General features: G+C 41.6%; 1 protein-coding gene across 2 annotated transcripts; it reads left to right on the top strand.

The window, feature by feature from the left end:
* The first annotated feature begins 1,993 nt into the window (after positions 1 to 1,993).
* Positions 1,994 to 24,430, top strand: LOC145490482 (pappalysin-1-like). 2 transcript variants are annotated; one of them, XM_081469594.1, is made up of 8 exons: positions 1,994 to 2,705; positions 11,492 to 14,315; positions 14,953 to 15,176; positions 18,196 to 18,395; positions 19,017 to 19,686; positions 20,152 to 20,600; positions 21,231 to 21,419; positions 21,874 to 24,430. In XM_081469594.1, the coding sequence occupies exons 2-8, from the start codon at positions 11,641 to 11,643 to the stop codon at positions 22,255 to 22,257; spliced, it is 4,791 nt and encodes a 1,596-aa protein (XP_081325720.1). In that variant the 5' UTR covers positions 1,994 to 2,705; positions 11,492 to 11,640; the 3' UTR covers positions 22,258 to 24,430. The 2 variants fall into 2 exon arrangements, with proteins under 2 accessions (XP_081325720.1, XP_081325725.1); XM_081469599.1 differs by lacking the exon at positions 1,994 to 2,705 and adding an exon at positions 5,144 to 7,129.
* The last annotated feature ends 252 nt before the right edge of the window (positions 24,431 to 24,682 follow it).

Below are 24,682 nucleotides of genomic sequence, written 5' to 3'. Positions count from 1 at the left end.
TGTAATTGTAAAGCAAGGCAAACTTGGAAAATCACAATTGGACGCTTTTAGTCTAACTGACCTGATTTACCCTTTCATTCCCGGTGGAGAATCCACTGAAACCACAGTACTTTAATGCTATCACCGGCATTTGCGAATTGCGTAAAAACAGTTCAAATAGCGGGGGCCAGAATTATACCTCACACCACAACTCGAGCTGTGGCCATTTAGGCGATCCAGTTATGTTCGGTATGTTTTCTTTAGTATTCATCCCATTTGTAGCTCTTCAACAAGGTAAATGATATGTCGAACGATACTCAGGTGATCTTCACTGGTATTCAAGTGGGTCCCATAAATAACCGAAACTTGACTGTCCTAAAAACCGTGACCGGATTTGAAATGCTTTTTGCGTCACAAGTCAGTCTGGCCTCACGGCACTCTTCTCAGAAAGCAATTGTCTAGCAGTGTCACATTATTTTTACTTGCCCAGCAAACAGTTCAACTCGTGCGGTTAAGGACTGATGTCGCGCCTAACAGTGGTAACCTTTCAGTGAGAAAACAAAAATAGTCACAATGCTGACTGCATTTGTTGTTTTAGCCACACGCCAGCGCGTGTTTGTTAATCTTATGAAAATGATGACACACACCCTGGAATCTTGTATTACCAGTTTTCGCAGCTAAAGTCATCAGTCAAAGTTCGACCGGTGGGTGAAACGAGAGAAAAAAAATGAAAATACATATTAGATAAAATGTCATAAAGGCTCCACAGTACTACTCGGCTTCACCAATTCCTCATCTTTGGCGGCATTTGACGCAACAGTTCTTCGTTAGAGAACCGATTGATTTGAGATTTCAGTCTCCTATTTCGGATAAGATGCGTTCTTTAAATCTTTGAAAAGAAGACATATAACTTACGTGTATCACACGGAAGGAGCCGGAGATTACTAGAATCGCATCCTAATTTCCTTGAACCTTCGTTTGCAGTTGTATCGATATAGACAGTTATCGTAGCCTTTCAAAAATCCTTGTGTTCCAAGGGCAGAGCTTCTAGTCGTGATTTAGCCAAAACAGGCTTGTTTTCGGAATGTTTAAACATGGCATAGTTACAGTAGTATGAGGCAAAACATCACTGGCAAGCCACGCATTACATGCCCTAATAGGACCTACTTTAGTTTATTTTAATTAAAAACATTTTTTGTAAGACTGTTTTCGTTAGCCGGTTCATTTTGTATGGCACATAGGGATTACCTCTTTTTCTTTTAAAAAAAACGGGGCTGAGCTTGTATTTTCAGGAAAAGCAAAACAAGTTCTAAATCAAGTCTCGAAACATACTGTAGGGATAAAGACTTCTAAAAAAAATACCCCTACTGTAAGGGGAGCGTTATAATCGGAAAAAAATTAAATCTAAATATAGGCTCATGGGTTTTATTTCGGAGCTCTTGTCATGAGAAGAATTCCAATTTACATCTAACACTTTCCTTTGGTAGAGGAGGGGGGGGATTAATTTCTAAAAAGGGAGGAATGGGATTATTATCGAAGCTTTGCGATATTCCGTAATGGTGCTAGTCATTGTAATACCTTTGGACATTTAAGCCTTAAGCCGTTGATCCCACTATATATTTATGAGCTATGCACACTCGGAGTTGCACAGAAGCACGCAAAGTTTACGATCAAGCAACTGTGATCTTGGAATAAAACGGATCACATATCTTTAACAGTGGAAACTGAGTTAGTTGTTGCCTTAATGAACTTACTCTATAACAGTAACTGCGAGCTACTATTACTTTAACAATATTAAAACAGAGAGACTAAGAGAGGAAAATAAATTTCAAGAAATTTGAGTAGATAAACAAAACTGACGCACTTTGTTCTCCAGGGCACCAGGATTAGATGTATTCTTAGTTTTGTTTCATCTACATGTGACCAAACAAGCTTGCTCAATAAGAATTTATTACTTTTCTGACGCTGGAAGAAGGTTATGTAAAATAGTCGTTGCATGTGAGAGATGTGAGATAAAGCAAGTGAGATATATGGCATACGTACAGTTGAAAAAAACCTCGCCCGTCTTACTAACCAATCAGCAGCAGCAGATTATGTGATGCGGTTCATCTAGACTGCCCACAGAGCAGAAAAGTCAAAGTAAAAAAGGATCCACTTCCTTGTTAAAACGAAACCGCCTTTACGTTTAGCTGTAGACATACAACGTCCAAAGCAACTTCTCGCCTGTGTTTGGGGTAGATTATCACTAGCACACGTCCGGGACCGCGCGTGTAATATTTTCACCGCTGCGCGTGTCATGTTTTTATCGCTGTAGTTCTCAGTACTTCTTTCTCATTCTTGTGAGCGCGCTTCCTTTTACCGCATACAAACACACTCAGTCAAACAGTAGGTTTGCATTCAATACATACATACACAGGTATTTGCAGTTTCGAAACGTTCTTCCCGTTTCGATTTCCGCTCAGCTGTGTAAAAAAAGATCCCACTTCTCTTTTGTTTTCGAGTCAGTAAAGTTAACCTCGACACGTCTGGGTCATCAGTCTTCTTTCTAATCGGAAGTGTCATCTTGAATAGCATATCTTCATCTCACGCGCTAATGACAAGATAATTCTAGTGTCTATTGGCTCGTTAGATTGATCTAGATTCCGACCCGCAGAAACTTCACGATTACTCACCGTGCTGCGTTAGTGTGCACACTCGTCGAGCGGAAGAACGGCGAAATACATGAGGTGAGTTTAAGAAGCATGTGCAAACAAGGCGAAAGAACATAGCGCAATGACGTTGAGCGTCAATGATCGTTCGCTACGACGAAAGTACGTTTCGCTGACAACCGAACTGAGTTATTTGCGTTGCGCTGCGGTTAGGCGAGGGTTACAGGGCATATCATAGTAAATGTAAGATAGGAAGCTGCATTTAAGCCCGGGGCTATAAGGCAAGCTAGACAACACAAAATGCAACGAAATTCATCAGCGAGGAGATTCCAACATGGTGTATGAGCACCTGAGGACCCTAAGCTTATGATTTATAAAATGTCTGTTAGCACAAGCATCTTAGGGAATCAAAAACAACAGAAATGGCCGACTACAGCACGGCTACGCTGAAGGATTGCTGTATTCAAAGAAAGAAGTACATTGCTAGCTTGAGCGGGTCTGAAAGATGAAGATCGCTGAATTAAATTATTTGATGTCCGTATCAACTCGAATTGTGCGGTGCTCTATAAAGTAACTCCCACTCAGCTAAGACTCTGAATAGTCAGTTAAATTGGTAAACAGGAACCGCACTGCAAACTGCGAGGAAGGATAGCCGGCAAATTCCGTGATTGGGCGTTAACTAACCAACGGTGACTTATGACTAAAAAATTCAGATGAAATCTAAGGTTTGTAGTAAGACGTGTTACAGTAGTAACAGCGGAGTTTTTTGCGCATTTGCGTAGAGCGCGTTTAGCCGTATTTCCCCAAATATCAATAGCATTTTAAAAAGCGATGGCGATAATTTATATTTCAAAATAACAGGGGATTACACAATTGCTCTCTGGTAAGCGAAATCTGAAAAATCTAGCGTTCGTGCGGAGACACAGCCAGCAGAGCTCAACGATGCACTTTGACATTCATTTCTGAAAGGAATTTCACAACCGCAACGCTGTTGTTTCTGAAGGCATGATGGAAAGCTTTTCTATCAACAGTTTTGTCTGCTTTGCTTGCTTCAAAAGCTTTGACATGTCCGTTTTTAGCTGCTAACTAAATCGCTGTCTTTTAAGACATTAAAACGTACCGAAAATCGCGGCGGTTATGTACTCAACTTGCAGTTGTGAAAAAAAAAGCTCGGAAAAATTTAAAGCTTGTCTATTGTGCATTATTAAATATCCATATTATGAAAACATGGCTGTCAAGGAAAAAACGCCAGAACAACGTTGGCTACGTACCCTCCATATGCGACAGCTTAAAGCAAATAGCATCAACTGGCGAAAATCTGGATCTGAATTGAAAGACAAGCATTTGTTCATAATCATGGAAATTATTTTTAAAAATAGCTGAAACCATCCCTTGCCTGGTGTAAAATTCCAGCTCTGCCTCAATCTGAAGCTGTGTTGAATTTATCGTACCAAGGTCAGCGTCCTGTTTGATTCCAGAAGCGAGTTGACAGTAACCAGGTCCGGAGTAGATGATAATTTAGATAATATTCAGCTATTTTGATGAAACGTCCGTCGTTGGGTCATGATCAGTGAAAGCCTCGGAGTAAGCTCACGCGACCAGACCGAAAAGTAGTATGGGTACAAGTGGATAGCTGCAGCTGCTTCACCGCGTGCTGAATCCTAATGAGAAAGAAAAGCGACATGGAAAAAGAGTTTTTCCGTGCATTTTCGTTTCCCTCAGACCCAGTGAAAACAGGGCTCCTTTTATAGCCACACTCAATTTTAGTTGAATTCTCCAAACTCAAGGTCATGTAACAGAGAAATCATAGTTTACAGTAAATATCTCTCATCAGAAGGAGAACAAATAATTTACGAGTAATTATACAAACTTGTAGACTTCCTCCCCAACGATATGCGGTTTTGGCGGGGCTGTCTTGTCACTCAAGCTTGACGCCTTCAACTAACAACATTAATTAAAATAGCTGTCGCGCCCTTTTAAGCGACAGGAAGTCCTAAAAGTTGCTAAATTCTGGGTGTGTCTCAATGTTACTTTAACTGAAGGACGTTCGCGCCCATTTTTCTGCGCATCTTTACTGCGCACGTACTTCATGTCCCAACATCACGCCAAGTCATACATCAAGCCCGCTTGCTAAGGAAAAAACAAAAGCAATCACAGGCCTTGGTACCAGTTGCGTTAACTTGGCCGGCAGTTTACTCTCTCTTTAAAATGTTCGCGTCACTCCCTTGTTTCTTTTCATAGATATACTTCCTTTACTGGTTTCTCCACTTCAAAAAAAAAAAAAAACCGGAGAAATGAGAAGTTACAAATATTTCGCCTTTTCCGTTCTCTTGCAACCGATGTTTTCCGCTTCAATTATGGACGGGCAAGACTAACATGTATTCTTTTTCAATGCCTATTTTGCCTTAAGTAACGACATCAGCTGCAAAAGTTTACTTCGGTTAATAGACTCAGTTGTGTTAGATTGAGTGCGTCTACCTGACTTAATTTTCACTAATGTAGATTCTCTTATCGTCTTAAAATAACGAAAGCTTCTAAAAACGCATGGTCTTCAATGCGCCTTATCTCGAAAACAAACACGGTGACCCTGCATTTTGTTTGCTCTTTTGGCAAAGGTTGATCGTTGCCTTACTGCATGACTGACAAGTTTAAAGGAAGTCCTTTGGCGCAAGGGCACGAAAGGAAACATTATATTCAATTGAAATGAGGTATTTTTATAGGATCACGATGTTCTTTTTTAGTTCGGCATTTTATTGCACGGATTATCGGCAAATTAAGCACTTTTATCTTACTCTCGCGTGGCGTTTAGACAAGGCTCGAGATAATGCCGGAATGCCGGGAGAACTTTATATGGACACTTTCACCTCACCGCGGGCTTTTGAACCTCCTGCATTGTGATCTCAAGCGATTTTAACATGTTTATCAGCTTGTAGTTGGTTTCCTTATGTTCTGCCGATTCATAAAAATATAAACCTCAGTGTCCCGGCTTGGCCGAGATAATAGCATGATATAAAATGGGTATTTGGGTAATATCGCCTTACAGATATGGAGCTGAAGGTTTTTAAACCGGCCCTCAATCCCCTTCCATTTATCCTTGATCTAGAAAATCTCGGGTTTGCTAATTTTGGAAATATTTGAAAGGTTTATTGGTAAATTACTTCCAGGTCTGAGTGAAGGACGATTTAAAATCGGATCAAGCCAGTGATCTTCAGTATTGAATTTTGCGTTTAAGTATGTTTTCAGCAGATAACTCTCCGTAGGGAGTAGCGTTGTAAAAGATTTTGTTTCGATTTTGTCATGTTACAAGCAAACTGAATTGTTAGCCTGAAACGTCTCTACATTGCTGCAAATCTTTTATCTAGTTTTCGTATGACAACTGTCGTAGAACCTCATGTAGGGGTGATAACAGTTTATCGGAATATCGCTGCAGAATCTAACTTTTTTTCTGTATACGTGCACGTATGAACTGGAACCAGTTTCTTTTAACTGTTGGTGTATTTATTACTAATCGGTTTATCTGTGATCAGAAAAACAGATTTTCTTCGCCACTCAATCTATTATTATTATTAGAGTTTTTTTTAATCCAGGACTTTGCATATGAGGCCAGCTGATGGCGGAGTGCCAAGCGAGATGTCCCTGTCATGCCTGCATCAAGCCAGTTTACTGCTCTGTAGGGGATTTTAGGGCGGAACCCTTTCCCCTTTTGCTCCCTTTGGGTTAGCGCTTCAGAACACGCAATCGACAGCGATGCTTGGTGGATATTTTCAGAAAAACCCTTCGGGCTAAAATGTACCAGAGTCCATGTTGGTGGGCGGTGGCTGTGGGTCATTTTTGCTCCTAAGATGTTGCAAAGTAGACTCTCTTATTGATGACTGATCAATGGCAGAAGCTGCGCAAGAGTCACGTCTCTGAAAAAAGACATGATCAAATTGAAATTCAATTCTCGGCAACGTATTCCTGTTTATTTGCCCCCGTCAGCCTCGGAGTCAACCCTTTCGCTTCTCCTTTCATGTTTAGACACTGATCTCCTGCTCTGTCCAGTAGCAACTGTCAAATTTTTAATGCAACACGAATCAGTACCAAAACGCAACTGATTATCAACCCTAACACAGTACCACGAGCATCGCTCCGCACTTCCACTCCCAATCCCCTCCGATCCTGCTTCCTACTCAAGAAAAAAAACCTCTGTTAAATGATCCAGCAATGGTAGCGAATTGTTAAGACAAGTTTGGAGTTGTTTTGTCATTTTAGTCATCATCCTTGACACCCGTGCAATCCTGTTTCAAAATAAGACGTTTTTCAGATAATCTGATCCTAATCTAGACCGGCTAACATGCTTGCAAGAGGTGTAACTGAACTTTGAGACCATATTAGGTGGTTTCAGGTACTTATAATTACCGGGTCACGGGTATATAAGTGAGCATACAACACGAGGAGAAAATTATATCTGCAATAACTTACCAGGATTCAAGCAGCTTTACTCCTGCAACAAGGCTCTAGGGGTAGGTTATTTTACATTTTCAATTTACAAATTACAAACTTATCCTTAAATGATACATCAAACATTTACCGTCGAGAGTACAGCATAGATTACGTTTAAGGGTGTTTTTTTTTCTAAGGAAACGCGGGGGAGCTCGTTGGTAGGTGGACGGTCAGCATTTGTTCTGCTTTCAAATGAGTCACCATTACGCAAAATATTGTAATCGTTCTTATTTCTGCTCGCCTACTTCACAAAGACATAGCCTAATTTGAAAGCAGCAGGAAATTTCACGGATTTCTTTGTAGTTCCAACCTAGGTTTTTCTCACAGACACATTTATTGACCGAGCTTGTTTGGTCAAGATGGCTGGATTTTGGCCGTGTTTCAAATTTTTCGCCAGCTGGAATGACGATTACTACGGCTCTGTACAATTCGTTTCGGTTTAAACGTTGTTAACCACCGGATGTTCAACAATAATTAAGTTTAGACCGGGAAAAAGGCAGTAATTGGCGGGTTTTATTGCCTTACGAACTGGCTAGAGTCTCAGTAACGGACTGGTTAACGGGAAAGTGATTTCTCGGCTGCTCTATGGATAGCAGTGGTGAATGATCTATTCCTATTGTTTGCAATATAGCAAGATATACCAAGATATATGTGTGCTCACTCACTGCAGAGATTTGCCTTTTTTAAGAACTGTCGGAGTGCTTGGATATGTTTCAGTCAACTAATCTACTTTTCTTCCTAAACATGAGGACCTTGAGGGCTTTTAACTTCAGGCCCCACTCACTGCCGCTTAGTTAGCTTCTAAATCTTGTTACCAATGTGCTGCCTAAATCGATAAATACACTCTTAGTATCAGATTGAAAGATTAGTTTGTGGATAATCAGCTATATATAATTATTGTTACATTACGAACTGGCTTTTCTTTCGCGGTTGTTGCATAATTTTCTACCATCTGTTTATACATTTATCATTTGGAAAGAACCTGGCTGTAATTTAAGTTTCACACACCCAAAGTTTACATCCAGAAGAAGGTGTAAGAACAAACGCTGTAGAAGCGTTCTTAAATTAAAGGAGCTAATCACGGTTTGCGCATCATCTTGAAAAGTTTAGCCTAAGTTTGTCGTTTGTAATCAGTGTCATTCTTCTCTATCGTTAACCATCCTCGTTCCTTTATGGTTTATTATTATCTCTTTGGTGTTGTTCTATCTTACTGTAGTAAACTGTCATTTTTAGGTTTCATTCAATTTAAAGGTAATTTTGAACGAGGCGAAAATAACTCAAAATAATGTACGTGTCTGAGCTCCTTCAATACTCATTCCACAAACCGTTAGGACTAAGCAGATATCGTCGGAGACCAAAGGGAAGATAATCAGTGCGATAAACTTGCAAATACCTTTCGAGGAAATTCTAGTGAAAGAACTTATCACATGCTGCAGCCAATAAAACACCTGATTAGCACACCCAACACTCCACGTTTACAGCCTTAAGGCAGGCAGGAAATGGTTATCGCCTCTTTTAAAGTTATTAGATGTCTCTTAATGACGTGTGTGAAGTCCGTACTTAAGTTACGGAGCGAGTTTTTCCACCCTCGACTCTGTTCCCCTTCGCGGGCCATAAGTCGAAAGGGCAAAACAAAGATCCGTAACTTACTTTAAGAGCCGAGAAGACGAAATTAGTAATATAAACAACTGCGTGTCTGACAAGGTGCGAGAAACGATTCTAGTCACGCGGAATGGCTTTAAATTGACTTACGCACGTCGAGAGCAAAACAAACCTATTCGAAATCATCCTCCAGTAGAAGACTGGACGATTCGGTCACGTTTACAGAAAATGAGTGCAAAATACAAATTTAAACACAGTGGTTATATAGGAATCCTAGAGAGGGGTGCTCTGTACCAACTTTTGAGATACAAGGTAACTAGAATGGATTTCTTATGTTTGAGGCCTGGACAGTTCATTAAGGAACGAACTAACAGAAACAGATCAAAAGCTAATTTCTCCTCACACTATCAAAACATTGTGAGGTGGACAGGTGTTGAGCAGAAAGCAAAACTAGGCAGTGTGGCCAATAGTTACCTTGTTGAACTAGCAAATTCTTAGAACTGACAGTGAAAGAAACTTCTAGTAATAACTTGAGAGAATTAATTATTGCAAGTAGAAGAGCGGTAAAAATAGGTATCACTTCGCTCTTCCATTTGCTTGTTTTTCGATATTTTGCACTGAACGATGGCGGTTTCTAGTGTGATGTACGTGACGGATAGATGTTAGCGGATATTTCTAGGACATGTTGCCGGAAAATGTAAAATGTCCACAGGAGTGCTTACCCTTGAACTTTATACCTTTTTGGTGTTTGCGGTCTTCTCTAGCTTTGTTTTCATTCTTTGTAACTTAGCTAGGTGTGCCAGTTTCGCCATTTCATCTGCGAGTAGCTGCCGACAACAGCCTGCAGCTCGTGCCTTCAAAGAATTGCCAATTTACGCGCTGAAGACGAAATATGAAAAAAAGCGGATGACCAAAGGTAAAGACTTTCTATGCATGAGAATTGGAGCTATTCAATTCAATTTTTATCAGAGGAATTTGGCAATAATGACAAAAAATAATAATTTTTTTGGCCTCCGAGTTATAACATCAATTTGAGAGGTTTTTTCTTCTGAATCCCTTTGGATTCAGACCGGTAAAGTTCGAAACACGTGACTCGGCTATTTTGCCGTCACTCAAAACCGATTGAGGTGATGTTGATTTTCATCTTCGTGTGAGCTCTTCCTCCCCGGTGGTTTATTTATAGACCACGTCACTGGCAAGAAAAAAAACGTGAACGATAAAAGACACGATTAAAACAACTTCCGTGGGTGGTTGTTTTTTCGCTACACATGCAGTTTAGCACTGAAAGCAGCGATCACGCGTTTTTTTCTTATCGACTTCCTTATCACGCGAACAAACTTTTTAGCACGTGTTGTCAGTAATTTATTTGGCAATAGGAAATATCCGCTTTTTATCGAGGATGGCGATAGAGTTCTGCCGTGTCTTTGATCTGTCATCTTTCGATTTCTATAGGTTTGGCATGAAGCCTACAATTATTCTAGCCTACGAGGTCGCGAGTTCATGTATGTTCTAATCTGAAAGGAGGCAGAAACTTTCAGCACCTAAATTACAACCTAAATAGTTTTATTCTGTTTTATATACAATAGACGAGAATAATGCGGGAATAACACGGAAAATCATGCTCTGCCAAGTCTTCATCAGTTTCTCAAATCGATAAGTGGTGTGCATAGGGACAATAAAAAGATAACCTCTTTGCTGTATCCTTTTCAACACCAATACATGACAATTGCCTTGCGTTTTAGCACTATACCCATCCTTGGTAATGACCTTGATATTGTGAAAATACCCCAAGGTGGGGCTTGTTGAATCACATTTGTCGATTTTTTTTGTTTAAATCAAAGTGTAATTACCTAATTGTGATCTTAAATATCCCGTCTTTGATTTTGCCGCCAAGGTGGCAAGCAATGAACCGTGTTTGTTTCGCTGTGATCAGTCGTTTTTGTTTTTTATTTCACATACATGAAATATGTGAACCACTTCATTTTACTCTCGAACGTTAATCGGGGGCAATCACGTAAACATTGCTTAGGAAATCGGTCTTTCAGGGAAAATAAAATAAAATTCCCGAGATGATGTCCGTTCGCTTTCATGTATAATATATATATATATCTTTTGCGCGCGCTGAGGTCAGTGAGAGAAATCCTAAGCTCGTAAGTGTCGTTCTGGCTCAAAACGATGGAGATATGATTTTGTTTCTGCCGCATCTTTTGATCACACAGGAAGTCTGGTGAATGTTTGACAGACTCTTTTACAAAGTCTAAGAAAGTCGCTTTAGGAGATTTGTAGAAGATAAGGCATTGTCTAGACATTCAGATAAAACAAGTCAAGTGACTTTGGCGGTCTGTTCTCTAAAAAACCGGCCGGTAAAGGCAAGACGCCAGTGAGCTTACGTTGTTTTCTTCACACCGATGTTCTTAGCAAAAATTCAGCAAACAATCTGTTTGCATAACGCATTTCAACTAGCAAACAAAAATGTGCGAAATTACAAAATGACGCCCCGATACTACGTGATGGATTTCCGTTACCAGCGGGTTAGCCAGTGTCAATCAAAATACCACCTGCATTCTCTCAAACGCCCTGCCTAAAACGTCGAACTAAAAACGCATTTGAAGCATAACGTTTCAGTGATCGAATTTATTTCAGTTTCGCCCAGAGAGCGTTCAATTCGCTGTGTCATCGCCGTTAATAAGAACGCCTATGCGAGTGGCTGTTAATAATTGGCCATCAAAGAAAATCATTTGTGATACGATCTGACAAATGGTTTAATTTACAATCAACAGAAACAATATCTATCTGTTTACTTCATCGCTTACAGAGAGCTACGGGGTATAAAGGTCGTGTTTAGTCATCTTGAAAGTTTATCCACTGAAGACTCGGAGAAAAGAAGACAACTGACCTTCGACAAGAGTGCAGATTTGTACGGCATCAAATGAGGTTCAAAATGACAGAATGCGGCACGAGTGTTTTGCGGTTGTTGTTGCTGGCGTTCGTTCTACATTTGCTATTACGAGTGGAGATGGTGACTGGTAACAGCGCAATTCTAAAGGCCATAAAAGCCGCTGAAGCTATAGAGGAAAAGCACAGTTCCAACTGCGCTTCGACCCGTCGTGTTAAACGCCACGATCACGCTCGCTTTCCACAATCACCACCAATTGGATCTCAGTTTGGAAAGGCTTTGCGTTTCTTCGGTGGCGAAGTAGTCCGATTTGCTGGAGCTGTCACCATACCATCACACCAGTTCACCATAGACTTTTGGATGAAGCCCGAAGGTGGCCAGGCATCTCCTGTCACTGTGATCGGTCTTTTTGACGACTGCTCGCCGGACTCAAAAGAAGGAGGCTGGGAAATAGGACTTCAAGAAGCGAGCGCCGAGCGAAGCTTGAGAGTTTTCTTTCGACTACAAACGCAGCGATCACATCACGACACGAAACTGTCTTCTCCGCGCAGCGTGGAACCAAATGTATGGGTTCATGTTGCTGCTACGTTCAGTGGCAAGGAAATGAAATTATACATCAATCAAGCCAAAGTGGGGGTTTCTTCCGAGCAAAAAGGGCACATTTTCGCGGATGGCTTCGACGTGTGTGAGCATTTGGAAGCGGGGGGAGATCGCTCGTCTGGAGTGTTTTATCGCGGCCTGATCGACGAGGTGCGATTGTGGTCAGTTGCGAAATCACATAAAGAAATCAGCACGAATGTTTTCGACCCCATCACGGGTGTTGAACCATACTTTGATGACCACCTTGAAATGTACGAAAGTTTCGCGGGATCCGAAGAACTCAATCGCAATCCGAAAACCACATGGGTTGTAGTCACTGCAAATGAAGAAAAGAAACCGGAAATCACTAAGTCAACAATTCCAGGCGATGCCCACGATCTTTCAATCGTGAAGCCCCCCTGTGGCAGTACAGTTTGCGATAATCCAGAGATCATTCGGAGTTATGTGAAAAATACGCACTTGCGAGGCAGAAAGGTCGTGCACTATCGTGTTGTCAACATACGAGATGACGACGGCACTAACCCCATGGTGACCAAGAAACAAATGAAAACCCAACACGATCAGCTCAACGAAGCCTTCAAACATTACAACATCACATTTGAGCTGAAAGAACTGAACATACGAAACACTTCCTTGAGACGACGCACTGTCACCTACATGTGCGAGGCAGGAAAAGTCGGTGACGGAATGTGCAATGACGAACATTGCAGGCACGACATTACAGGAAATGATGGAGGCGACTGCGATGAATACCAAACAAGATGTGACCCGAAAAAGCGCGGGAACGGAGTGTGCGACCCAGAATGCAACAGGCATTACAATGCGTGGGATCTTGGCGACTGTTGCAACAAGAGCGTCACAGACGTATATAAGACCTGTTTTGATCCTAAATCTCCAAACAGAGCGTACATGAGCGAGAGAGAATACAAGACGCTGGTGAATTTGACCAATCAAGATTTCTTGAACGTTTATTTAGCTCAATGGAGTAATAATAACCTACTGGGCGTGGCCACGTTTCCCTGGGAGAAAACCGTACACAGTATTTACGGTGGGACCATCTTGGGTTTGAAAAATTTTGGACGAAAACTACACTCGAACGCACTTGTGCACGAATTTGGACATGTGCTGGGCTTGTGGCACGTGCATCACGGTGTGACGGAAAAGGATTGCTCAGACGACTGTTTCGAAACTTTCCCGTCCCTTGAGTTAGGTGACCTGTGCTCTGACACAAATCCGACTCCAGCTAACAGCATGTGTAGGGATCCCACCGTCAATAACGCTATCATGACCTGCGGAGTTAAGAAATTTGTGAACACGCCTTTCAGAAACTACATGAGCTACGCTAACGACTCTTGTACAGACACTTTCACAGAGCAACAAGCGGCAAGAATGCACTGCTATATTGATCTGATGTACCAGTCATGGCAGAGAACAAAAACACCGCCTTCCTTCATTCCGCTCCCACCTCGCGTGACTTCTAAAGCGGAGAATAGCGTCAAACTGGCCTGGATTCCACCTTTGGGCACCGGAGGAGGAAACGCGATCAATGGCTGCCACGAGTGCCGCGAAGACAGAGTGTTTCAGCAGTACGCAATTACAGCGGAATCTCCCAATCCAGTCAAGCCCAACGGCTACTGGGCTCCTCACCAGGCCATCGGAGCCCCAGACGCGGAGCCTTGTAACATGACACCCAAAGGCTGGGCCCCGTTCACGCCTCACAAGATGGACCACGGGGATTGCTACATCGAGTTTGGTTTCCAGGTGGCTGTTATTCCAACTAGTCTGACCTTGTGGGTGATATGGGCCTCCAAGGATGGAATTAGCAACATCCAGCTCATCTTCACCGATGGGTCAGAGCAGTCGCTAGGCAACGCTACAGCTCAGTGCGACGCCCCCCTGACCATGACATTGAGAGTCAGAAAGAGGGTCTCCAAGGTTCGAGTTCGCGTCAAGGACCCTTCAACTGTGATTGATGCTATCCAGCTAACATCATCTGTCAACCATCCTAACTGCCTCAAGTGTGAACCTGTGGAATACCTCGTGACTCGTGAGCCGTCCTTTCCAACTGGAAAGTCAGAGCGTGTAAAGACGACCCGATTTGAAGACAGGTGTGCTTCCAATTTTGTATCTAATAGCCTATTTTCGTGTAAGTAACATGTTGTTGCTGGTTTTTTTTTTATCTCGGTGAGTAGCATGTCAACTTTCTCGTGTTGTGTTAAAGTTCCATATTCTCGGTCGCGATGTGATTACTTTTTATTTTCTACGTACCCCTGGATTTTCGTTTTGGTGCGATACAGCAACAGTAATTTGCACTTTAATAGGTCACTTTGACAAAAATACTCTAAATATCCTAAGATCTTTGCGTAAGAAGAACTTCTTTCAGAGCATATACAGAATCAAGTCCAATAAAATGTAACATTTATCGTGGTAGACAATCCAAAAAAAAACGTTATACTAGACTAAAAAGAAACAAGGATAGATAAAGACTGAGACAAGATCACCCTAGGTTTTGAGTTATTTTGGCCAGGCAAAAAATTACCTTTAAATTGAAGGAAACCTGAAAATAGTGGTTCACTGAGATAGTGAAACACCAAAGAGATGATAATAAACCATAAAGGAACAAGGATAGTTAAGGATGGAGAAGATTGACACGGATTGCAAACGACAAATTTGATAAATTTAAGTTAAAGTTTTCGCAAATCGATAGGTAGCCCCTTTAAATTGTCACCAACTGTCTCTTTGCAGGTACTTGGAGCCTGGCAAACCATACACCTACACAGTCCAAGCTATAACAAGCCTGGGAGTGAAGGGTCCTCCATCACCACCGTTCCACTACTCACCCGAACAAGGTTTCTGTGGCGACGGTATAGTGGAGTACAGCATCGGAGAAGAGTGCGACGATGGTAATGTACGAGATAGTGACGGCTGTAACATGCAGTGCAAGAAAGAGGACGTTTTTCATTGTACAGGTGCGTTAGGTGATCATAGTAGAATTTCTCCTTACTCAAAGCTCGATAGAAGGTGTCAGGGACAAGTAGATTTTCCTGCTGGGCAAGTAACTTTTCATTCTCACTTGTTGGATGGATGGAAAGATGGATGGGAAAGGGCTGCCAACTTCATCAATAAAAAAAAGTTAAAAAAGGCTTGCCCAGGGCAAGCAAATTTGAGATGCTGCTTGTCTAAAGGGAAAGCTGGAATAAGTGTTTTTGCGAACCCTGCTTGCTGTATCGGTATTGTCTTGATGAAGGCCCAAACTCTCATAAGCAGCGCAGGTGTAACATTAGGCGATTAGTAAAGAGAATTTAGACTGAATATTTCGCATTTGGATGTCTACGGGTCCTAATTTCATTCGTCGCGGAAGCATTTTGTTTTCTACAAAATCAAACCTTTGCATGGCCTTTGTGATTTTGTATCTGTTTTCTTAAGCCGCTCAAATCCGCCCTTAAAATAGCCGCCCGTGGGTCTTAAAAAAAAGACTTGATCTTGAAGTATTACCGGAAATGAGGAGATGTTCTGAGCGAGGTATGTGAGTTTACCAATTCAATCTCACAATTCGCAGCTAAGGAATGATTTCAAATTGTGAACTTTGGTCCAAAAATGCCTGCATTAATGGCCTTTAATTAGGAGCTACCTAGTCCATAAATTACAACATTTGAACGATTTGCCCGCGGGTACGGCGAGAGACTATCTAAACATACGGAGCATGTTGGCTGGGTGGATAAGCTCTGGAGAATGCTTTGAAATGTCCGCCTCATGTGTTTTGCCTTAATCACGTATTTCCGTTGTGAGAAAAAAATAACACTTGAAATGGACTCGTAGTTGTTTACTGTCTCACCAGGAAGTGATGACGAGTTATTAATCTCGTACCGAATAAAGAAATTTTGTACGAGGTGGGTTGTGACACAAAGCACGATTTTTGAACAGCGAAAAGCCACTCTCACTCACTCACTCAATCCCGGTATGCCATAGTGTCACCGGAGGCCTTAGAGAAGAGCGATGCAGTTGAGAATCGCGTTAATTTTCAGAGGATAGTGTGATGGATCACGTTGCCCTATCTGCAAAATTAATATTCTAACTAGTAAGCACATCCTATCAATTCACCAGAGACTGACTTACACTGTAGTTGACCCTACTATCCAGACATTTATAGCAAAGGTCTTGAGCAAACCCGACTTGCCATCTTATTTCACGCTCCTTAAAAAAACTGTTACCCCACTCAGGTCTAAGTACATTCTAACATTCTTTGGTGAGCTTTTTCTCCCTGGTTCAAAATTGCATTGTTTGTTGTAGATCGATGGTCACCAGAAAGGAAAAAGCTTCAAGCATCCACTATCTCGGTTGTTTTGCCAGGCTAGATTCCTGGGAATTTCCGATGTTCGGTGTTCTTTTTATGACTCCATAAGATAACAAACTATTTTCAGAAGTAGCACGACTCACGACACTTCCTTTAAACTGATACTTCATGCTCAATTACAGTGAACGCAACTTCACGGTCGCTCTATCGATGCCAAAATATCATGACCATTGAACAGACAGACCTTCGTGCAGCGAGCGAATAAATGAGCGTTTTGCATGTTTTACAATGTTTATTTTGTTTACGCACACAATCATTTTAACCAAGATCTGTCTGCCTATGCGGCGCGAACAGGAAGTTCTGCAACTGTGTGTCGCCACCACGCTAAGGACATGTCAGTATATCTTCGACAATCGTAACCTCAGGAAGCAGACAGTTTTCATGTCGCCAGGTGTGATGAAGGGAACAAATGCACCGATTTTCCTCGCTCAGACAATCGGGCATATCCGGTAAAATGCGCTGTGTATTTTGAGTGCAATATAATCTTCGTTGTCATCGTCCACGATCTTAGCTTTTACTTGAGTAAGCGAGTCAATACTAAAACAAATAAACCTGCTGGATTAAAAACTTCACATGCGTCTTAGGGGACTCTAAGCCTTTTACGTAAAAGCTTAAGCAGCTTACAGCGGTTTTGGGAAGTAATAAGCCTGGTAAATGTACAGGTGAGACATAAAAACTACTTAATCACCGAAAAAAGAATTCATAATCTCTCTTCACTGGGAAATCTTAATCCTTCACTTTCTTTGACATCAATTGTGTTTTTCTTTGCATCCGTGTAACCTTTATGTCTACGAAATGGAAATTAGAATCTCTCTTACAATGTCTCACCCAAAACACGATTAAACTTGTCCTGAAGCTTGAATGATCCAAAACTGCGCGGAATTTGCGCAAAGATGTTGAGGGTAGTTTTAAGTCAGTCTTAATTCCATGAATAGAGTAATCTGTCAGCAATGATTCTGGAGGCGATTTGTGGTACACCAGCCTCTTAAAAGGACTGGCTCGTCGCATGACGTACCGTGTAAGTTGTTAGTGATAAGTGACTTGTTGCATTCCGTTAATTCGTTTTTGTTCTGATGCTGTTGGCCGGCTTAATTTTATTCAAGTTAGCTGTCACGATATTAGGTTATATTGTACACACAGAAATCGTTCGTTCGAGACATCTTGAAAAAACTTATACTTACCTTAACTACAAACCGCAAAATTGGTAAAATCCGCTCTAAAACTTAACTCGAAGATAGGGTATTCTCTAAACGTTAGCAGGGGCGCATATTGTAAATAAAGGGCGCATGTCATTGAGGCGACAGAGAGCACGAGTTATCTTTCACACGTTGCCAACTACTTACGACGCACCACTGACACTTGCACGAAGTCGCAGTGATTTTATTTGACTTTGATCAAGATAAAATTTGCATGGTTTCTCACTATCTAGCTACCCAGCGGAAGCAGATGAGTGTGGTAGGAAGCCGACCTGTAGAAATGGTCTTTTGCACGGCAACATTTGACGTACATTTCGTATTTGTCCGGACACCCAACCTACTCTGTATCCAAGTTCATTTTGGAAAACTTGTGAATGTTTGCGGTTTTATTTATTTATTTATTTATTTATTTATTTGTTTGTTTGTTTGTTCTTTCAGGCCACCCAAGTTTGTGCTACCGCCACGAAGGAGACGGAAAATGCGAGGAGTTTGAGAAAAAAACCAACATCAAAGACTGCGGATTCTATACACCCGAAGGTTTTGAAGATCAGTGGGCTGTGAACGTGACCGTAAACTCGAACTTCCGTGACAAAAAGTGCCCTGAAAGCGTGGTCCTGGGACCGCCACCACTTGACCTGGTAAAGTGAATACTGCTAGCCTTCAATAAGAAACTAATTAAAATACGAGTAGACTGTTCACAGTCCCCTATTTTTCCGTGAGATCACAGATGTCGATCGTTGAGTTTGACGGACCGCCATCTTGGTCTCATGATGCGAGTGAAACTGGGGAGAGTCCAAAATGAGGCCTCCACCTTGCCTCCACCTACCCACGGGCACTTTGTACTCTCCCCCAGTTTCGCTCGCATCAAGAGACCAAGATGGCGGTCCGCCGAACTCAACCATCACTAATTAAAACTCGAAGATAAAACACGACGAATGCCAATCATTCAATGCGTTCAAAGTTCCCCTTTGAATAGTCGTTTGTTCATATGGAGTTGTGGGCAACTAGGGAGGTACATCTCGACTGTCAAAAACTTTTACGAATGAAACGAAGAAGTGACCATTGACCGCAAAAAGGTTTCCGGGCTTTAATAGGATCCCGTTGAATCCCTGAAACCTTTTTTCAGGGCCAGTCCGTGACTGTTTAAATTGCGATTACAACTGTTATGGTTATATCTGCATTTCATTTGTATTATCCGCAGCTCACATCGTTGTCGTTAGAGAAATATTTACGTTGCTTACTACATTTTCCTGGCACAGGTTTGCCAATCTTCTTTTGACGAGGCCCACGCGTGGAGTCCCTGCAAGCACAAGTATACGGACAACAATTACTGGCTAGAGGTCACGTTCAATCGTTCTGTCTTGCCTGCAGCAGTTGTTCTTTATATCGGCTCCGATGGCAAAACAAGTATCAGTCCTTTCGTCAAGACTGTCAAAGTTGAGCTTATTGACAAAACCGGCCGCATCATCCCCGCGGGCAACAAGGAAACGAAGCTTTCATGTAAGACTAACCCAAGTGTCATCCCTGTCCTGCACGACATGACAGAGCCATTCTTCTACGTCCGTAAAGTGCGCGTCAGCTTTAAGTCTTACCTTATCAGCGTAGCAGCCGTGGCTCTCCGATCCAGGGCGCGCTTTGATGTTGTGGAAATGTCCAAGTGTAAACCGGACGAAGTGTTCAGTCCCCGAACCCAGCACTGCCATAAATACACGTGTGAGAGGCCATCTTGTCAGGAGCCCTTGATCAAACATGGTACGGTCAAATGCGAGGGTACTGAGGAAGGACAGACTTGTATGGTGACTTGCAGGCCGGGATATCGACCACTGAAACCCTTCAAGATGATTTGTTTCAACAAGGATTGGGAAGGGATCAACACATCCTGTGTGCCAGTCAGTTGCGGCGTCCCAAGAATTCCTCATGGAAAAGCCGGTATGTAAACTCACAGTATGTCATAGGCCCGCAATGCGTGAACATAATTAGTACAACTATATAGCTGGTTAATGATATATGTAGACGAGCCTTGTAATCCGAGCGAAGATGATAATCAAAATTCTCCTACCGTTTTCAAAAAACGTCTTAGTACTTGTAGTGAGAATTAATTTTTTTTTATTTTTGTAATACGTTTTTCTCTGAGATAATCAGATTCCGTATCTCCACGACTTTTCCGCTTGATTTTCCTATAAAAGAAAAGTTAGGATTCCGTTATTGCTGGTCTAAGTTAAAATTTCTGTTCCTGAATCAAGTAATTTTGTTTTATACCGTTAGCATCGAGTAGAAGCAGTGATTTCCAGTTTTCGTCGTCATAATTACCTCGCTCTTTTACTCTGGCTGGAAAGGGCCCTCTCTCGCATCTACATCCATTTGATACTTAAGTCCAAGTCCATGTATTTCTAGATTGTCCACAGGGTCTCACGTTCGGCAAGAAGTGCTCTCTGAGGTGTGCACCTGGAGCCAAAATGAGCGGGGGCGAAGGCAGTGTCACGTGCGAAGAGGACGGAAAATGGTCTGCACAGAGCGCCTTCTGCGTTATGACCTGTCCGAACCCTGAGATACCAGACCACAGCGTACCACTTGCCGAGAGCAACTGCATCGACAGCAAGAGGACATTCTCACCAGGCGTGTCCTGTAAATTCCGGTGCAAGCCTGGCTACAGAGTGAGAGATAGAGACGACCCTGTTCGTAGGATCTTGAAAAAACGTTGTACCAAGAGTGGTCGGTGGACTCAACCTAGATGTGAACCAATAATTTGCCAGGAGCTGACGCCGAACGTTCTCATGTGGTACAACTGCTCCGATGGCAATTCCCTCGGTAGCGTTTGTACGAATAATTGTCCAGGAGAGGAGGTTTGTGTTATGTTTCTTCTTTTTAATTGCTGTGTTTGATAATATTGGATCGTTTAGCCAAACATATATGCCAAACATATTTAAAAAAATTAGCCAAACATATATTCGAGAAGAGCGCTTTAGCAATCTAAAGAAAATTACCATTTTAATCAGTCACGCATTAATTAATCAGACCAAACTATTGGCATACACTATATTCTCCGCCCTCTCGAATTTTTTTTTTTTTCGTTTCCCTTGAGAGTGTGAGATAACTGGGCTCAACTTTAAGTAGCAAAAGCAATTCGAAAGCTCTCGTTTTATATTACTAAACTTTGGTCTACTTTGTGACTGGTTTTACAAATACATGTTTCCTGCTTAGTACTCAGCCATACAGTTTGAAAGCTAAAGGCAATCAACACTTGGTCTCACCCAGTTTCCCAAGCCTGGCGTCACTTATGTTTGCTTCGTGTTCTTACAGGTTCAATCATTGTGTAGTTTGTATTTTTTAGTGCCTGGACCTTTGCTTTGTATTTGGTATTACGACACGAAATTTGGTGTCAAACACTCTCTCGTGTTTGATATATTATCTGGTCTATCTCCTTTAGTTTTGATAACTAAAGCTCTATTCCGCTTTCACCGTCTCATCTCTAGATTCACCAAGTCAAGTGCGAAGAAGATGGGCAATGGACTGAACCGTTGAAGCGTTGCACTTCTGATAAAGCTGGTCGCTGCTCCAGGCCTGAAGCCTCACGTGGTGTCATTTTATTCTGCGAGGATTATTTTCCTGGTGGAATATGCAAAGCTCAATGCAAAAGCCCCGGATATGATGTTGTCGAACTTGTAAGTGTCAAACCTCTGTTTTGCAATCGAAACTCGATTAATGGTTGTTCTATAAAGGATTTAAAGTTGACACATTTTTCTGTCGACCTTTCCACCTCGTGCATCAGTTGCTGAAAATTCATCCCAAGTTTCGTTTACACGATATTCTGCTGGAACCTACGGGACCCTCACAATGTGTCCTCGTGGCAATTAATTTCATCGTTGCTTGTTCAAATGTATTTTGTTGTTTGCAAAGGCTACAAAACTATTTTTCACCATTTCTGTAGAACAACTTATTCTTCTTCTTGAAACCAAGGAAATATCGAAATTTGGCGAGCAACTCCCGCTTTTGACTTCATTGTATCTCACATTAAGACAGCTGCCACTTTGATAAGTTACATTGTAGGGTAGGCTTGCTTTGGCTACCGAGTAATCCATCAAGAAATTACTTTTTTTCGGATTGTTCATTTTACAGGGAAACGAGGACAAGTGGCGCGTGATCATCACGTGCACTCAGACTCAGAAACTTGAATGGCATCCAGACCCCGCCAAATTGCAATGTATACCCGGTTGCAGGAAAGCTGAAATCGCTGATGGGCTGTGTGATTCCATTAACAACAACAAACACTGCCGGTGGGACGGCGGAGACTGCTGTCCCTCTACCACCAAGAACAGGATCGTCCGTACATGGCCAAATGATTGTAAATCGGAGTGCGCGTGTAAAGACCCCGACGCGAAAGAAAACGAAGGCCCACGAACTGGAGGAGCCAGCGGGGTGGATGATGAAGACGATGAAGACGATGGCGAAAAGCCTGAAGGAAGCGGCTCAGACGAAATGATGAAAATAACAGATTCATAAAAAAAGATACTAAAATCAAGAGATCAGGCTTTTAAGACAAAAATGAAGACTACAGAAGGCGGTTGGTAAATGAGGGACTTTATAGTTTGATAGTGCAATGGCACTTTTTTCTGGAAAAAGGAATGCAAAAGCAAGGAGATACGAAAGGTTTAGTCTGGGTAAGGCTTTAGGGATTCTGTGAAACTTAAGCATTGCTATAGGATTCCTAGTTTTCGTGATTTACTTCAAGGTGATCGTTTTGTTTACTTGAAACATATACATATTTGTGGGTGTTTGGGGATGGGGTTAGGAAATTAGTAGAGTGACGCAGACACTCGTGGAAGAATCAAATTTTAAAACGCGGGCGTTTAAATACATTCGTTTAAAATGACATAGCGGTTTCTTGTGACTGTCGTAAAGCCATAGCAAAAGCCCAACGTAAGTAAAGCAAAGAGCAAAAGATCCTCTCTATCAAAGCGAGGCCTGGCGTACAGCCACTCATGTGAAAATGAGTTTAATTTGCATGTGAATGAAATCTCATTTTCATAGTACTATAAAAGGATGGGCACCAAGACTCGCTTTGAGAAAGAGGCTAAAGGTAATTCGGAAATGGCCTATTCGGGATCGACTATGTGTTTCGGTTCCGTTCAGTCGTGACCATGGGTTGAAAAAAAGAGATTTTTGGTTAGGAATTCGAACTGTGCGACACGCGTTTTTTTTCTTGCCTATTACGCTCGACAGTCATTTTGAAATCGCTCTCTTTGATATATAGAGCAGTTTTCAATTAAGTATCGTAAAACCAAAACCAAACCAATTACTTACCAATTAGACTACTCAGCCAATCTCAAACCGTAGTAAGACTAGTAAAACCAAAACCAAAGTAACTGCATGATTACTTTCGTCACTTAACTGAAAACCGCTCAAACAACAAGTGTTATTGGTTTTTATTATATTCGTCAGTCGATTAATTAATGCGCTAATTTCATAACACATCGACAACAACGGGTTTACAAAAACTCTAGTGCTTGAAGGATCTCGTAGACGTTCTCGTCCAGTTTGCAGCGGTGCTGGATCGACTAAGTTAACTTTGCGTAAATGGTGCATAAATTGGAATAACAATACTTTATGCATCCTAAGTCTCGTATTAATGTTTCCAGACAAAGGATTTTTCACATGAACGTGAGATTTAGGCGCATTGGTATTGTTGTTCAAATATCGGGGCCATTTATGTGAAGTGTCCATTAACGAAAAAAACTTTGAAGAAATACTAGGTTGCTTCCCTCCCACTCCGCCCCTTTGAACGTCTTAAAGAGGGGGGTGGGGTGGGATGATGTCGTGTTCCTTTCTTCTGACGACTTTTGGGTTATAGTAGGAGTTGGATCGATACACTTCCTATATTTGGTTAAAGATTGAATCTGCTTTCGTCTCTTATTGGCGTCGTTAGGCGTTTTTTCTGCAGCGCTGCAGAGAGGGGAAATTATAGTTATTTCTTTTTGATAATCTCCCTATTATTCAGGAAATATGGGATGTGATAATGTAGATGAGACGTCCTAGAGTTCTGTTTTTTTTTTTATGCGTTTTTCTTACCAGTAAGTTTTGATCGATACATTATCGGTACAGATTTTTTAAGTCTTCTTATCTGAGGGGAGGGAGTTATCACGTAGTGCGTATATATAATTGGTATCCATCTTCATCCAAGCTTATCCAACTGAACTACTGCAAGCCATGCATCATTCTGCTTCTGGGTTGTGTATATTGTAAAACAAATGAAGTCATTTTTCACCCGTCACTCTAGCCAACTGAACTTGTCACGCTGATATCTACCTACCTGAGCCCTTTAATTTTTATCCTGACCTATGCAAACTACGACAACCCATGCACCTGTGCGTAAACATTGTCGTTAATTTTGAACACGGCTTACCTATCAGGTTTACTCGATACTTGCAGTATCACGATAAGTGTATTTTAATAGCTTAGTTTCAAGTAGATTATGCATCAGAGGAAGACAACACTAGAGGATCAAATATTTGAAAACTGTAATATTTGACATTTCCTTTTATCTTAACAGTAAGCGTTTCACCCATTGAATGTCGTGATAAATTAAAATAAACTATTTATTCAACTTCATACTTTGTTTATTATATATATTATTATATCCATGATATTTTTTGAAATAAATCAATGCATACATCTGTTTAGTTTTGATATGTTGCTTTGTCATAATTGAGAGATGGCTCAAGAACATATGGCTTATCAGTATGGCTAGTTGCGCGAGCGGGCAAGATGCGGGATTGCCCGCTATTTCCAGCAATCCAATAAATTTCTTTATTTACCAAGCTTTTTCGGTCAAAATGCTGGCATTTTTTTTGTTTGTTTCTGCCTGACAAGGGACTTCGGTTACGTCTCGGCCTTCATATGAAAAAGAACTTCCTTTGTGTCGAGTCAT

Source organism: Orbicella franksi, chromosome 1 (genome assembly GCF_964199315.1).
Source record: "Orbicella franksi chromosome 1, jaOrbFran1.1, whole genome shotgun sequence".
NCBI classification, from domain to species: Eukaryota; Metazoa; Cnidaria; class Anthozoa; order Scleractinia; family Merulinidae; genus Orbicella; species Orbicella franksi.
This window is presented reverse-complemented; position numbering and strand designations above follow the sequence as displayed.

Excerpts from the sequence above, each read along its gene's own strand:
- LOC145490482 (XM_081469594.1), top strand. The coding sequence starts at position 11,641 with ATGAGGTTCAAAATGACAGAATGCGGCACGAGTGTTTTGCGGTTGTTG. Across the intron at positions 20,601-21,230 it reads ATAATTGTCCAGGAGAGGAG|ATTCACCAAGTCAAGTGCGA; the intron begins GTTTGTGTTATG and ends TCTCATCTCTAG. Across the intron at positions 21,420-21,873 it reads GATATGATGTTGTCGAACTT|GGAAACGAGGACAAGTGGCG; the intron begins GTAAGTGTCAAA and ends TTCATTTTACAG.